Source organism: Herpailurus yagouaroundi, unplaced genomic scaffold (genome assembly GCF_014898765.1).
Source record: "Herpailurus yagouaroundi ecotype Mexico unplaced genomic scaffold, PumYag 308, whole genome shotgun sequence".
Taxonomy (NCBI): Eukaryota; Metazoa; Chordata; class Mammalia; order Carnivora; family Felidae; genus Herpailurus; species Herpailurus yagouaroundi.
The window spans coordinates 2,269,287-2,285,571 of record NW_024412525.1 but is presented as its reverse complement, the minus strand read 5'-3'; the positions used below and the strand labels follow the sequence as shown (position 1 = coordinate 2,285,571).

Sequence of the window (16,285 nt, the reverse complement as noted above, 5' to 3'; positions counted from 1 at the left end):
AACTTGAAAAGATACCTGCACTCCTATGTTCCCTGCCGAGTTATTCACGACAGCCAAGACATGGGAACAACCGAAGGGTCCACCGATGGATGAATGGATAAAGAAATAGTGGTGTGTATATGCACACCCTGGAACGTCATTTTTTTTAAAATTTTTTTTTTTAACGTTTATTCATTTTTGAGACAGAGAGAGAGACAGACCATGAATGGGGGAAGGTCAGAGAGAGAGGGAGACACAGAATCCGAAACAGGCTCCAGGCTCTGAGCTGTCAGCACGGAGCCCGACGCGGGGCTTGAACCCACGGACCGCGAGATCATGACCTGAGCCGAAGTCGGACGCCCAACCGACTGAGCCACCCAGGCGCCCCACCCTGGAACATTATTAAACCATAAAAAGAATCAAATCTTGTCATTCGCAACACTGTGGATGGACCTTAGGGGCATTATGCTAAGATAAATAAGTCAGAGAAAGACAAGTATCATATGATCTCTCTTCTACGTGGAATCTAAATCCCCCCTCCCCTGCCAAACCCATAAACCCAAAAACAAAAACACAAAAACCAGGCTTATTAGATACAGAGAGCAGGCCAGGGGCTGAAGAGGGGGTGGGGGGGGCTGGAGAAATGGATGAGTGGCGGGGGGGGTTCAAAAGGTTAAAAAAATTTATCTTTAAATGCTCTGTTAAAAAAAAGAAAAAACAGGGGTGCCTGGGTGGCTCAGTCGGTTGGGCGTCCAACTTTGGCTCAGGTCATGATCTCGCGGTCTGTGAGTTCGAGCCCTGCGTCGGGCTCTGTACTGACAGCTCAGAGCCTGGAGCCTGTTTCGGATTCTGTGTCTCCCTCTCTCTCTGACCTTCCCCCGTTCATGCTCTGTCTCTCTCTGGAATAAATGTTAAAAAAAAAAATTAAAAAAAAAAAAACAACTATTCGGTCATGCATCTTGGGGAGGGGCTCCACTTTGTTGTTTTTCTTCTTGGCTTTCAGCTTTACCTGACCTGCTGAACCAGCTTTAGGAAAATTATCCTGAATGATGAGTTTGTGACCCAGAATCTCCCCTAGGGTAGGTCACACACCACTGGTGATAAGGCACAGTAGTAACTAACACTGAAGCATATAGAAAGCTCTTCCTTTTTCCATTTGGTTACCACGAGGAGAAAGTCTAGGTTGGTGCCAGTATGTTTCTTTTTTTTTTTTTTTTTAACATTTATTTATTTTTGAGACAGAGAGAGACAGAGCATGAACAGGGGAGGGTCAGAGAGAGGGAGACACAGAATCCGAAACAGGCTCCAGGCTCTGAGCTGTCAGGACAGAGCCCGACGCGGGGCTCGAACTCACGGACCGCGAGATCGTGACTTGGCTGAAGTTGGATGCTCAACCGACTGAGCCACCCAAGCGCCCCCAGTATGTTTCTTTAATACTTGCCAGCCTCCCTTTCTGAGCAGAAAGAAAAAAAAAAGAGAGAGAGAGAGAGAGAGAGAACAAAAGCTTCATCTAGCTAGAATTAAATGATGATTTGTTTTAATTATTTTTATTATTATTGGTTATAAGTTACGGTTAGCCTTCATCTATGGAAAAGAATACTGGGTTTTTGTTTTTTTTTGTTTTTTTTTTTTTTACTTTTGAGTTAGTGATATAAATTCTCCTTTTCAAAATTCCTTTTGAAAATTAAAGGTAAGTACATTAAAAATAAGTAAATAAGAGTTGGTTGATAATTTCATAGAAATTGTGAGAGCAGACTGCAAGTGACTGAGGTTTGGGACACACTGTTGCACACAGTGACAAGGGTATCCAGATGTAACAGTGTGACAAGATGCTCTGGGCAAGGAGTTGGGAGATCGGGACTCCGGTCCTGGTTCTTCTCTGTTTAGCTGTGCAGCCTTGGGGAGTCACCTCACGTCTCTGATCCTATCTCCCCAACTACGGTGTGCCCTATAAGGCTTCTTCGGACTTTGGCATTCTATGATTCAGCCCTCACTGAAGTTACAAGCGGCCTTCTTCCCAGTCTTGCTCAGGGCTTGGGAACGGACAAACCCCACCAATCCCACCTTCACCCCCTTCAGACCGCACCCTTGTGTGCCCTGCCAATGAGTAGGAGGGGAGGGGCTGGGGGTCTAGGGCCCCAAAGCTTCTTCTCTCCCTGGCTGTGTCTCTACCTCCCACCTCCACCCCCCACCTGATTGGATTGTGTTTTTTAGCTGAGTTTGCTCTCCTGGGGCAGGAAGGCCTCCGTAGAGACTTGCCAGGGCCCTGGGGGAGAATGCTGGGCCTCACCCTCATGAAGGGTGGGGACGGCTCTTCCACCCACTTGGGAAATGCTGCTGCATTTGTCTCCTGAGCTCTGTGACAAAAAGAAAACTCTCAAACCAGAAAAGAGGTATCAGAATATCTACCCAGGGCTTTGTTTTCATGGCCCTCCATCATGTCCCCGCCGCTTCCTGGCTCCGGCGCATTTGCAGAGCTCGCCTAGCAGGAGAGATCCTGACTCACTCCGGCCCATTGGGCCCTGGACTCAGTTCTGCCAAGTCTACCTGTGAGGTACCGGGCAAGTCCCTGCGCTTTTCTGCAGCTTGATTTCCCTGCACATAAATCAGAATAATAATACCCGGTTCACCTACTGATCTCACAAAGACTGAAGGATCAAGTGGGGAAATAAAAACATGAGCCTTTTGTGTAAATTCAAAATGCTGCACTAATTCAAGGGATTGTTAAATGGCAGGGGTGCTGAGGACCGAGTTATCCCTCCTCCCCCCTGTAAGAGCGGACTGTGGGTGAAGGGGCGGGGCAGTGGCGGCCTCGCAAGCTCTCTCCCCTGCCTGCTAACCCCATGGGAGGCCTGTGCCCAAACCTGTCTCCTCCTGGGAACTGGGTCTGGAGCTGGGGAAGGAGGCTCGTAGATCACCTGGTCCCCCCCTGCCACTTACAGATGAGGAAACTGAGGCCTGGAGAGGTTTAAGTTGGCTTGTGCTGTACACAATAGCACTTAATTACATCCTCTCTTATGCTGTTGTTTCCTCCTTTAGTTGTTTTTAACTACAGTGCTTGGACTTTAAAGACTTGGTGGTTGAGTAGATTAGTTCTTGTCAGGACCAAAGAACAAAACAAAACAAACAAAACAAAAAAACCAAAAAACAAAACCAAGAGAAACAAAACCCCCAGAAACCCCACAAAACAAAACCCAGGCCCCGAACTCCACTAATTTTCTTCTGGAGCAAAATAAAAAAGTGTATAATTATCCTTGACTCTTCCAATCTTCCCTCTAGAGTCTCAGAGGCTCTACCTTGAATTTGTACGTGAGACGGAAGGTGAGAATAGCGACCAACTCATGCCATCTTCCTTCTTGGAAGAAGGCATAATTCCACTCTATGTGGTCAGGGGATAACCGCCTCCCCCTATCTGTCAGGCTGGAAGAAATGGAGCCCCAGAGGCACCCAGCAGAGATTAAGCTGAAGGAAGATGCAAAATGGCACTGCTGTCTTTCGTGAGGGGAGGGAATTCCCTCTAGCGCACCGTCTGAGAAGCGCCAGCTGCTGACGGTGTCCTGGGCTGCTGCCCGCGGCTCTATCGCTGCCCCAGGGAGTCCCTCGGCAGTGGGCAGTGACATCTCTCCCTGAGTGTTCTGACCAAACTGCCCGGCCTTCCCTCCCCCATGAGGGCCCTCACTGCCTTCTCTTGGGTCTGGTGCTCCTCAGGGGCAGAAGGAAGGTGTGGGCAGCAGGCTTGCTCAGCTCAGACAGGCACCATGGTCCTGTGCCCCCAGGAATTGGTTACCGGAGGCCAGGGAAGGCTCGTGAGAACTCTGTGGCTGGCAATATGCAAATAGCCACCCTCCTTGGGGGTGATCAGTCAGGAAAAAGGGCCCAAGGGCTACTGTCAGACCAAGCCCCAGGCCCAGGAGCGTTTCTCCTCTGCCCACATCCTCTCTGCTGAGGGCAGCTCTCCTCTCCTTTCACATCTCATTCCAAGCTCAGCTCCTCCGGCAGCCTGGCCTGCTTTTCTCTGCTTGAAGCCCGCCGTCGGAAGCTACTTGCGTGTGCTCGCTGGAACCACGTTCTTATCCCTTTGCAAGTCCATGGTGTGGACGTGGGAGCCATTCCCTGACTCCTCTCCCCTGAGGGAGGCCCAGGATCTGGAATATCAGAGCTTCAGGGATGGCTTCAAGATGGAGCCACTGTCTACTCCTGCTGCTGATAAACCCGAGGCCCCGCCAGGAGGGGGGGGTCCCAGCAACGGCCACATGGGCAGTGATAGAGAACCCCACGTCCAGGCCGGTGCTTCCTCCTTTTCTCTACCTTATCTTTGGCCTCTGGGGAGTCCTCTCTGGCTCACCCAAACCTTGGCCAGGAGGAGGGGCCTCAGGTTTCCCTAAGAGGCTGAAGTCAGCTGCGCAGGGAAATCGAGCCCTAAAGCAAGTTCCTCACTGAGCACCCAACTCAAAGGCAGCGGGAACTTCTCACACGAAAAGCAGAGCCCCTCCAGGGGACTGCAGCTTGCGAAGGAGGGCCCATCCCTCAGGGACACCCCAGATATAGGCGTTTGCCACATGCTTCTTCTCCACGGTTTAAATATAGGAGCGTCTCTGGCCCCAGCAAGGTGTCTGTGGAAACATACCACAAGCCAAGCTACTGCTCTCCACAGGGAGGGGTCCCCTGGGAGCCGGCCCTGCCAGCTCTCGCTCCCTCGCCTTATTCTCTCGGGCACATTCTGTCCCTTGGCAAGTAGGATCATTGTCTCTTCTTGTTGGGTGAGAGCCTGGGGCCCTTGTGGGACCCTCCTATCTCCCAGGGCTGAGTGGGGGTGAGTCACAGGCTGGCAGCAGGGACACTGAGTTGGCAAACACATCAATCACTCCCTCTTAGAGCAGGAGCCAGGCCTGCTTGGGAGAAGGAGTCTATATCCCCTCTATCTTCCCTTCTCCTGGACTTTTCAAGAACAGAGGCCCAGCAGGCATTGCCAGAGGAGCCCGGCTGGCATATCTGGAAAGTGACATTCATAGTTGAGAAATGGGAGCAGGGGAGGGGGTCGAGCCTGACTTTGTAAGTCAGGGCAGTTACTAGGTGGAGCCATTGCTGTGCCCGTTTCCTCTCTGTAAAGCTCAAGTAAATGAAGTCCTACCACCTTTCCATCCTGTTGCAAGGGTTAATTAACTGCTGTTTTCCTGGTGCTTGGAGATGCTCAGATGAAAGCAGGGAGGAAGCACAGAAGCCATTATCCATCCATTGGTGGAAGTGGAGGTCTCAGTGGAAGATCTGCCCCTGCCCCCACCCCTGCTTCCAGGAAAACCATCATGTAGGCTTTGGTTATGGAGGCCTGCAGCTGCTCAGACTCAGCTCTCGAGTCACACAGAACCTGAGAAGTTGGAGCTCAATGGGTCCTTGGCTAGGATCTAATCCAACTGCCTTGCCCCACGGGTGGGACAACCAAGGCCTGGAGAGGTGAAGACCACCCCAGACCCCTCAGCGTGTCGCAGCCCAGCTGAGACTGGAATCCAGGCCTCCCCACTATGAATCTGACATGCCATATTCACAACCCTTACTGCCTTTTGAAATAGGAATTCTCACCCACTTCAGAGATGGGCAAGCTGAGGTTCAGTCAGGTTAAGAACTTGCCTGGGTCACACAGCCAGGTAAGGGGCAGAGCCAGGATTTGTTTCCAAAGTTCATGGCCAGAGTGTAAGGATTTTCCTCCATACCTGGCTGTTTTTGGGAATGGACTGCGTTAACTGTGGATTGGTAAAGATGATCTCTTTCTCTGCGTCAAGGGCAAGGATCCTATCATGTTTCTTTCTGGCAGGTCCTCTGTAGTACCTGGCCCAGAGCCCTGCCTTGGCCCAGCCACATGGCTAACTGGGGAATACTGTGTTTGAGTTTCTCATGCCCTGTGGAAGCTTCATACAACCCCAGCCCTCTCACCTGTAAAAGAGGGCCACCCAGGGGGCTTCGGGCTTGAGGTGGGCAGGGTCAGTTCTTCTCAGGGTGAGGGTCCCTAGCGTGTTGCCCATAAAACTCTGTCATGGATAGATTATCAACTACTGACATGTCAGTTAGGCAAATTCAGCTGAGAAAGACTTGCTAGTGAATATTGGATTAATTTTCCCTGGTTGTACTCCGGGGGATTCTCACTCTCAGGAGCACTGGCCTCGATTTAACTGAGCACAGTTGAGTGATTCAATATGGCGGTCCTCAAGGCATCTCTAGCCCAGACCTCCTGGCTGATGATGCTTGGCATGGCTTCTCTCTTCTGCGAATCAGCTCCTGGGCAGGATGGTCTAGTTCAACCCACAACCAAAGAACATTTCACTTGATGTGACTCCCAGAACACTTGAAGCTAAAGATGCGCTTCCTGATTTATAAGCAGGAAAACGTTTTCAAGTTGGAGCTGATAGAGAAGGAGATTATTGTCTTAATCCAGAAACATTCTCTGGATATCAGAATTGTGCACTTGCCTCAGCTTCATCTAGGACAAACCCCATTTCCAGTGTGGGAATGGAAGGGCTGGGCCTTCCAGTGCCTCAAGCTCTCTGCCCCTCCTCACTCTGGTCTCAGCTGACCCAGAGGAAGGTATTCAAGGGACCCATTCTGAGGACCCCTCACAGGAGTCAAACAGCTTCCATGTTCTCACCAGAGGCGGCTATGGCCTGAGGTAATTATGTTTGGGCCCTGGCCTAGTAGAGGAGCCCTTTAAGGGAGGCTTGTTTTTATTACAAGGAGTGTGTGGGAAGATACCCTCACCCAGGGTTGCCAGATTTGGCAAATAAAAGTACAAGATCTGAATTTCAGGTAAACAACAAATAATCTTTTAGTATAAATATGTCCCAACTATTGTATTTCATTGCATTTTATTTGGTATCCCTGCCCTGACCGTATTAACCCTTACAGCTGAGTGAATTCTGCTTGAGTTTAGGAAGGGAAAAAAATGGCCGCTCTCCTGCTTCTTTTGAGCTAGGCTGACTCCTCAAGGAAAGAGCAGGTTTGGTGGGAGGACAGGAGGAGGGAGGAAATTAAGGGATCCAAACTCACAGATCTCTTGCAGGTCCCTACAACATGGTCGTGGTGTTAAAATATTGAGATGCAAAACCAAACGAAACCAAACAAAAACCCCATATAAAAAGACCATCCAAAGTCTGGAGTAATGAAAACAAAACGGCATTAGATTAGGAGTTAGGAGGCCAGGGGTCTAGTCTGCTGTTGCATTAACCAGCTGTGTGACCCTCGATGAGTCTTATATCCTCTCCGGGCCTGGGTATCCTCAGTTGTAAAGCGTAAACCTCATTGGGGCCCTAATATTTCACTAGTCTGGTTCTGAGAACTGGAGCAGAATAGCAGAGCCTGTTTACCTGAGAAACTGAGCAGTCAGGATAAGAACTGCCCCATCCTTTGGCCCATCTCACCCAGCTCCTCCTTCTCCCTGAGGTTGTGACCCTGGGGCTCCTGCTGTCCTCTAGAAGGTACATGTCTCTGAAGGAGGAGGAGGTTGGAGTGGCCAGCAGAGTATTGTCTGGACCAACAACTTTCTTTGGATCAATCTTTTCTTTTCCTTGATGCTTTTTGTGCGTCTCACTAACTTAATGTTTTAAGTCCTATTTTATTATAAGACTCCCTCTGTTCAATGTTCTTAATTTGCAATATCAGCGACCCTAGATTCCAAGTGGTACAATTATATATTATATATAAATTATAATTTACATATATACTTAAATTAGAAGGCTATGGCTGATATAGGGGCGCCTGGGTGGCTCAGTCGGTGAAAGCGTCCGATTTCTGCTCAGGTCATGATCTCACTGTTAGTGGGTTTGAGCCCCGTGTCGGGCTCTGTGCTGACAGCTTGGAGCCTGGGGCCTGCTTCGGATTTTGTGCCTCCCTCTCTCTGCCCCTCCCCTGCTCGTGCTCTGTCTCTGTCTCTCTCTCTCTCAAAAATAAATAAACATTAAAATAAATTTTCTTAAATAAAAAATAAAGAAGGCTATGGCTGATAAAGAATATAAGGTAAATCAGAGGGTAAAACCACTGCTTTTTAAATATTTTTAGAAATTTCATTTTGGAATGGGCTGCAGATCCTTTGCATATTTAAATAAAATACATGCTTCATGGGGACAGATCTTTGTTAACTGAAGTTCATGTGGTATTTGTAATTGGAACACCGGACTCATAAACCCTCTCCCTTGCCTGGGGCCCTGATACTCAGGGTAAGCAGCGCAGCCTCAAAGCAAATGGCACAAAACCTGGAACTCCAAGAAGACGGTGCCCCCAGATTCCTGTGGAAAAGCAGCCTCCAGCCCTCTCTGCATAAGGAGTGAGGAGTGAGGTGCTCAAAGTGGTTAATATTGTTTCCGGTCAAACCCAGGCCATGCATGACAAGAAAGAAACGAGACTGGTTTTCTCATATGGCTCCTAAAAGGACACTGACAGTTGTATTTTCTTTTTAAATCTAGAAAAATCTAAAACAGGTATCTGGGGATCTTTTGAGCAATGGCAGAACTGCCGCAATATTCCGGGATATTCCAGGATTCAACTTGTCTTTTGACCTCCATGCTTCTCCCAACTCGACTGCAAGTTCACTGAGGCCGAAGGCAGATGAATCTCTTCGTCTGTGTGTCCGCAGCGCGCCCAGCTCCCTGCCCCGCCCTGGAGTTGCTCAATACGAGTTGGCTGACGGAGGGAACGTGAAGTATATGCAGGGAACAGTCCTTTGGCAGCTTTCAGAAACTGCCAAAACCCGCTGACGAGGCTCGTACAGACCCACCGCACCTCACCCTGCTCCCCTCACTCCCTGCTTTCTGCCACCATATTGGTTTCACCAAAAGAAATAGAGGAAATCGTGGTGAGATTATCTCACCACCACAGACCTGTATTACCTTTTGTCCTTCTCTCCTTCTTAAGTCCTGGCCCTGTTTGGTTTTGCCCAGTCCTTGGCTGATTATATGCCTGGCTCCAATATCAATTATTCCATTTCCTCCCTTCCTCACCCCCTCCTTCTGCCAAATCCTCATGTGTGCTCAGCTCTTCGCCGTTCCCATAGCCCCTCCTGAACTGAGAGGAGACAGGACGTGCCTCAGCAGCTGCCCTGACATGAGTCATGTCTGAAGTACCGCCAGCGAAGACGGAGCGAGAAGGGTTGGGCCTTAGGGTGCGGGAAAGGGAAGGAATTTTAATGGATTGTCAGAAAATAGGTGCGGGGAGGGGCGGGGCTGGTTTGGGAGCATCAGGAGCTGCTGAGATTGCTGAAGATTGAGTTGATTAGCCAGAAGAAATGCCCAACATGGGCCGTGTGGAGAATTCTTTTTTTTTTTTTTTTTTTTAAAGAAACACCTCTAAAAGAGTTCCTTTGCGGTTCTTGGTGACAAATTTCCATGTGTAATGACCCCACACTGCCCATCTGATAACACTTCCCCGTTACTGTAACACCAACCTGTGGGTGAAGTACACACACAGATAGCTTTGTTCCCACTTTACAGATGAGAAAACTGATACTCAGAGAAGTTAAGAGGTTTATCCAAAGTCACAGAGCCACGGGAGTAGCAGGAGTAGCAGAAGCCAGGCTAGAAGCTAAGCTTTCTAGGCTCTGCGGTGTAACAAAATATACGTGACGATGTGTAACATCTATCCTGTCAGCATGATTATTCATTCTGACTACTAGTCTCCTCCAGTGATCTGCCTTCCCTGAGTCTCATATAATCCTTTATACTGCATTACTAAGTCGTTTTCTCTAAGTCAGATTCTGTCTGGTCATCACTCTTGGTGTCAGAGCACTTGATTCACATCTGAGCCTTGATCTGCCGGCTTATGGGCTCAGTCAACTGTCCATATGTTGCTCTGAGGGTATCAATTGACATCAAAAACTCAGGAAAAAAATGGGAGGGAAATACATTTGCAGGAAACCTAGTTAACGCCTCCCTTTAATCCCTAACCTGTAACATGCAAGAAAGACAAATACTCCACAATTAGCCCCAGCAAGAACTTAGGAAGGGAGGATCACACTGACAATAAAAAGAACACCCAACTCGTAAACCCTCTTCCTTGCCCGGGACCCTGACACTCAGGGGTGACATCTGTAAGCAATGTGACCTCAAAGCAAATAGCACTGAAACCTGGAGCTCCAAGAAGACAGTGCCCCAGATTCCCATGGAAAGGCAGTCTTTAGCCCCATCTGCATAATGCCTCACAAAAGAATTCCCAAGAACCATACAGGCTAATGTTAAAATTAGCAAAAATAAATGAAAGTCATAGAATTTGGAAACAGGGAGAAAACTTGGGTGTCACTTAGCCCAATACCCCTGATTTGGGAGTTGAAGAGAGCGCCAACGCTGGTTTGTATGGTTGAGCCAGAGCATTTACCACAGACCTTGGTGCAGAGGTAGGGCTAAATAAGTATTTGTTCAGTGATGGATGGATGGGCATAGCGATTTCTTTGAAATCACAAAGAAAGACAGTGACAGGGCCAAGATTAAAGGATCTAGAATAATCTCTACCTGTGTTCATTTTAAAACTGACCTGAAGACTAATTATCATCAGTTTTTTTTTTCCACGCACATTATTTCATTGAATCCTGATGATAAACTCACGAGGACGACTTTGTTATATCCATTTTATATGTGAAGAAACTGAGGCCCAGAGGTAGAATTATCTTGCCCAGGGCCACATGCTCAGTGAGTAGCAGAGCTCCGATTTGAATCCAGATGTATCCAACTTACAGACACTCCACACCCAACTTAGGGCTCGAACTCATGACCCTGAGATCAAGAGTTGCATGCTCCAACAACTGAGCCAGCCAGGTGCCCCTGTCCAACTTATAAACTCAAGCAATGCTCCATTCCAGCATGTGCCCTCTTATCCAAGAGTCACTGCAGGGGACATGCTCTCCTAGCCCCAGGAGACTTCTAGAGCATTCTCCTTGGTCATCAGCACATATTGAGCAGAGAGGTCCCTTCGGGAGTTTCCTAGCAACATTTAAGTTAATCCACAAATGGACCTCAAGAATTCAAACTTCTCTCAAATCCATGATCATATCAGACATTTTGGAAAACGGACTTAAAAATATGCTGTTTTCTTTATGCTTTTTCTACAATGTTCTCATGTGGGACATTTGGAAATATCCAATCAGCCCAAACAGGAGCCTGCACTAACAGTCATCTATGAAATAATGGCCAAGCAAATGGACCTGGTCATGGTTGGCTGGCCTCACCTCATGGACCAAAGCAGCCCCCTTCCACCCTGTATCACTCTTCTCAGCAACCAATGCAGGTTTGCTCCGCCATAAACCCTAAACCACTCCCCAACACCCCAGGTCTTTTTGAATGCACGCAGCTCCTTACCGGATAACCCCATGAGCCATTCCCCGCCTGGAACTTGGAATAGTAGCTGCTCCGGCTGGTGGTCCCATAGTTGTTGTAATTGTCGGCCAAGCCATCATACATGGAACCTTGAGGACAAAGGCAGGGCGTTAGGACAGTGATGGCCACGCTCTTCACTCGCCTCTCCTCCCCACAGCGTCGCCTCTGTATCTAGGTACACCATACCCCATGGAGGAGACCAGGTGTGAGCTCTTGAAGGAGCAGGATAGGAAACGTATCATCTACTTGCCTTCTCCGTCTCTCCACTCTACCTCCTCCACAGCCAGGGCCGAGGAAGGGCCCAGGCAGACTGCGGCGGGGACAGCTCTGCAAACCTGCTGAGCCCTTCCTGGGCTGACTAAATGTCTCCCTGGGCTTGGGGTGACTTGACACCTACAGGTCAGGAGTTGGCCTGGAGGGCCTCGGAGCACCGCCATTCCATTCAAGGGAATCACAACTCCATGTTCCACAAGGATAAGCTTCCCACTGGGGGAAGCCTGGCAGGATCTCAGCATTCCAGGTCCAGAGTCCCAAGGTCAGGGCCACAGAGCCGTGAGGGCTGATTAGAGGCCAGTTCAGGGCAGGACTCTTGTTTCAAACGTCAGCCCGGCCCCCAAGAGTGACGAGGTGATCTTTTGTCCTTTCCTTCATCCTCTAGGTGCTCCAGATGGTGAAGTGGGGAGGGTGGCCATCAACCTCAAAGGCCCCAGTGAGGATTAATTAATGTTTTCGGAGTGCTTGGAGACCCACAAATGATAGGCTCCACGAGAGGATAGAGTGTCATTAGGGTTATTAGCGGCAAAATGGCTTTGAATCACAGAAATCGGAACTGGGTTTTGGGCTGCTGGTAGGGCTACCTTCCCTTCTCCCCTTCACCAGATGGCAAGTGGCCTCCAAAGGATCGTCCCAACACTGCAAAAGCTAGTCTGTTCGCTGTCTCACTGTCCTTGAAACACGGCTGACCGTGACATGGCCATGACTTTGCTCATACCGTGTCCCTTGCAGAGTCTGCCTTCCCCTATCAGTCACAACATTCAGATCTCACCTATTTTTCAAGGCCAAGCTCACGACCTCACCCCTTTGCGGAAGCCTCTTCTGACCAACCCTGCCCGAGGCAATCTCTTCTATCTCTAAACACACAGTGCCCTGCTGTCTGTACCCTGACTCACATTACTGTCCCATTCCCTACACTGGGACCTGCATGAGGGAAAAGTCATGGCGGTATGGTCTGGACATCCAGAGCAAGGCTTGCCCCACACTCTTATTAGATGATGAGCCCTCTGGGAAAAAAGGAAGGTGGGATCCAGTGACAGCCTCCTAAGGGGGAGGGCCACTTCTTTTCTCTGAAGTGATGGTCAGACTCCAGCATCTGAAACCTTGTCTAGGGGGAAGGGTTTGACAGTGATCTTTCCCAGCCAGATTAGCTCCTTCCCCATCCACCATACCCACTCAGACTCCCAAATCTTTTGGGGATGGTGGGGGGACTGGAGTATCCGGGCTGAGGGCAGGTGGAAGAGCAGAGGGGCAGCTTTGGAATGTGGCAGGCGTCTCTGCGTGGTGCCACCTCCTCTGTCGAAAGCCAGCCAGATGACCACCCCATAGCACACAGAAGGGGCACTGCCCCTGATTACCACTCCCCCATCATGGAGGACCAATAGGCCATTAAGGTTACTGGCTGTGGCAGAGACAGTTTGCCTTGGGAGCCTACAGGTGTTGACCTTGGTATTGGCTCTGACATTTGGGCAAGTCACTAGCTCTCCCTGGACCTCAACTTCTTCTGTAAAAAGAAGGGGTTGGCTTCTATACACCCCAAAGGCCGCATACAGCTCCAGTGTTCCATGACTGTATGATTATAGTAACCCATGCCCCATGGCATTCAGAGAAGCTTATAAGGAAGACGGGGAGACATCAAAGGCTACACCAGCACCTCCTTTGCTGCCTGCCTCAGGTCCTCCCAGAGGTGTCCTGCAGGCCCAGGCCTGACTCCTGACGGGGACTCTCCCTGAGCCTCTGACCTACTGTAAGCTCCTCTATTGAGCATACACAGCTTGTTCCTCTCCCTTTCTCAGGAAGCTGTACCTCCTGCCCCCCGAAAGGCTGCCTTTGTTAGGAGGAGTCTGGAAGCAATCTCATGGGCTCAGACGCCCAGAAGCAGCTTACACCAGGGAAGGGGGTGCAGCCAGGACCCTAGGCATGCATGGTCAGGCCCCAGGGCAGCTGACAGCAGGTCTCGTCTGACTCTCCTCCATCCGGCCTACTTCTATCATCCCTTCCAGGGTTTGGCAGGCCAGCGTTCACTTGGCTGTTGCCCCATGAGCAGGGATCTCTCATCCAAGGGCAGGTGTGGGTCAGCCAGCTGTTGTCAGATGGAAAATTTGGGGTGGCGATGGAGAGTTCTATGGAGCCCCAGGGAGGACTTCTGCTAGGGGAGGCATCCCCGGGAGGCTCAGTGGAGGGCAGGCTCCCATGGGGCCTCTACTCTTTCTCAAAAGGGAATCTGTCAGCAGTGACATCACTCATCCTCTTGGTCATCAGATGAAGCATCTTTTCCCTCTATGCCCTGCACCTGCTTGCCTCCCTCTCACATAATCTTCTCCATGTGGGAGGTAGGGAGTTCTCTGTCATGGAGGCAGGGGTGAATAGGACCTCTGGAATGTCCTATAACTCCAAAGCCAGTCCCTGTGTCCTAGTGGTGACTTTAGTGATGGCAGGTGTGGGCTATAGCACTCCCTACTGGTGGGGCCAAGGTCTCCAGGTCCTTCCAGGTGGCTCCTGAAGGCACCCCCTAAGATCTGTCTGCAATTGGGGGTCAGATCACTTGACTCCCACCTTAAGATGCTTTGCTTGGCTTCCTTGTGAGAACGAGGCTGCCATCACAACAGCCAGTGCTGCTTCTCTAGCAGAAAGGTAGCTGCACTTGGGGGCCAAGGTTCTGAGGTAAAGGAGGAGTCCAGAGAACTTGCCTACCTGAAGTCACACTCTGTATTGTGCCCGATGACCAATGAGGTGCAGGAAGGAGGTGAGCTCTGTTCGTAAGAGCGCTGCTCCCCTCTCCTGACCCTAGGGTGTCTGGCTGGTACACACTGCCTTTGGAAAGTCAGGCTCAACCCCAAGAACATGGGGGTTCTCAATGACAGTAATAGTAATAGCTCTGAAAGCTTTCACTTCTCCATCTAGTCCTCTGACTTCTCCAGAACTCATTTCTAAGAAGCCTTTCCTGATTAACTCTACCTGGTCCCATGACCCTGGTTGACTGCCTCCTTGGAATAAGGGCACGGAAAGGTGTAATCAGTTCTCCATCTCATGACTGTGCCAGTGTCCATCGTCATGTACTTTGGGCACTCACTGAGGCAAGAATTGTGTCTCTTCCTTCCCTGGGATCTTGGGCACAGGGCGTGGCTCTGGGCGGGGCTGGGCCGAACCTGGACTGAGCTGGCCCTTTTTGTCAACCAGTTCTCCTTACCCACCCCTCATGGTGGAGGTGCTTAGATTTCTGGTGCCTAGAGGCTCCACATCCCCCAAATTGCAGTATGGGATCAGGGTCCTTGAAGGCTTACCCAACCAGGCCCTCCTCCCACCCAAAGAGGTCCCTGGGGGAGGTGGGGGGTGGGGGTGGGGTTTGCTGGCTAATCCAGGAAGACAGAGGGTCTGAGAACAGCTTTAGAACAGGCACAGCCACCTCCTTGAGGAGGATTCTTGGTGTCAGGAGTGGTAAGGGGAGGTGATCCCAGCACCCAGCTCACCCCACAGAATCAGCCCCACTCTTGTATCTGAGTGCATTCCCACTGTTTTCTCTAGAAGGGCACACACGCTGTAAACAAAGATGGTGGCTTCTCAGTAAAGCCGGCTGCTGGCTCATCTTGTGCATTGTCCCCAGGAGACAACCCACCCTCAGAACCCCAAGGTCAAAGAGCAGATGTCTCAGAGAATGTATCACTTTCTTCAGCATACAAGCAATTCCAGTGGCTCTGTCCACACAGCTTGTCTCAGCTTGTGTCAGTGTTTCAGGGCATAAAGCCCTCTCAGAAAATCTACCACTCACACCATCAGCGTCCCTGGATGCTGCTTCCCTTTGGTGCCTGAGATGATTATCTGATTCTCTCTTGTGTCATAGGGGCAACCCAAGCTTTCTCGCCTACCGAAGCTTTGAAAAGAGAGGCAGCTTCTTTGTTAGGATATATGGACTTCTCTCTCCAATGAGGACAGGCAAACCTTTGCAGGGATGACTCATCCTTTTCCACCTCCAAGCTTTCAAATAGGTCACACCCACCGCACCTGAAACATTCTTTCTCTTCTTCTCAGCCAAACCCTCTCCCTGCATTCAAAACCTTGCACAAAAATCAGCTTCTCCTACAGGTGACTCCACCCAGTGCTCTGGGCATTCCAAAGTGCACCCAGCTCATGGCACTCTAGCGTAACCATGCCAGCTTTCTGTCCAACTGTTCTACTCACTCCGCGCTAGTTTGTGTGTTCCTTGGAGTGTGGCTTCTGTACATCGTGTGGGTATGTGGGTACGTGGGCGTGTGTGTGTGTGTGTGTGCACGCGTGTGCACCTATGGGCCCTTCTCCCAGAAAGCAGGCTCTCGATGTCCCCAGTTAGGCTGGGAACTCCCTGAAGTGAGAGATCTCCTGCTTGTACTAGATCGCCACCCCACTCCTGACCCCAGGACCAGGGTCTACCCGGAGAAGGCACTCATGATCAACAGGCTGCCCTTAGGGACAGAGGTCATCTGAAACCTCTCTCCTCCACCCCTCCCCCCCATCCCAGATCCCTCTCCCTTGCTAGTCAGGAAGGTTTGTCCCACAGCACACAGCCCTAGATGTAGATCTACGGTTTGATCTGTGTCCCTTAAGGTCGGTCGATGTCTCTTCTGGCTTCTACACTGTAAAGTCCATCTGTTCCTCAGCACAGAACCCTTGAGAAAGGAAGCAGCTCCTTACCTTCCAGCCCTGACAACGTC

General features: G+C 50.3%; 1 protein-coding gene across 1 annotated transcript in view; it reads right to left on the bottom strand.

The window, feature by feature from the left end:
* The window catches only part of PKP1 (plakophilin 1), a 48,797-nt gene that overhangs the window by 26,399 nt on the left and 6,113 nt on the right, over positions 1–16,285 (bottom strand). The window contains exon 2 of the mRNA XM_040462342.1: positions 11,307–11,413. Within this exon, the coding sequence (XP_040318276.1) occupies positions 11,307–11,413 (107 nt within the window). The remainder of the gene's footprint in view (positions 1–11,306; positions 11,414–16,285) is intronic.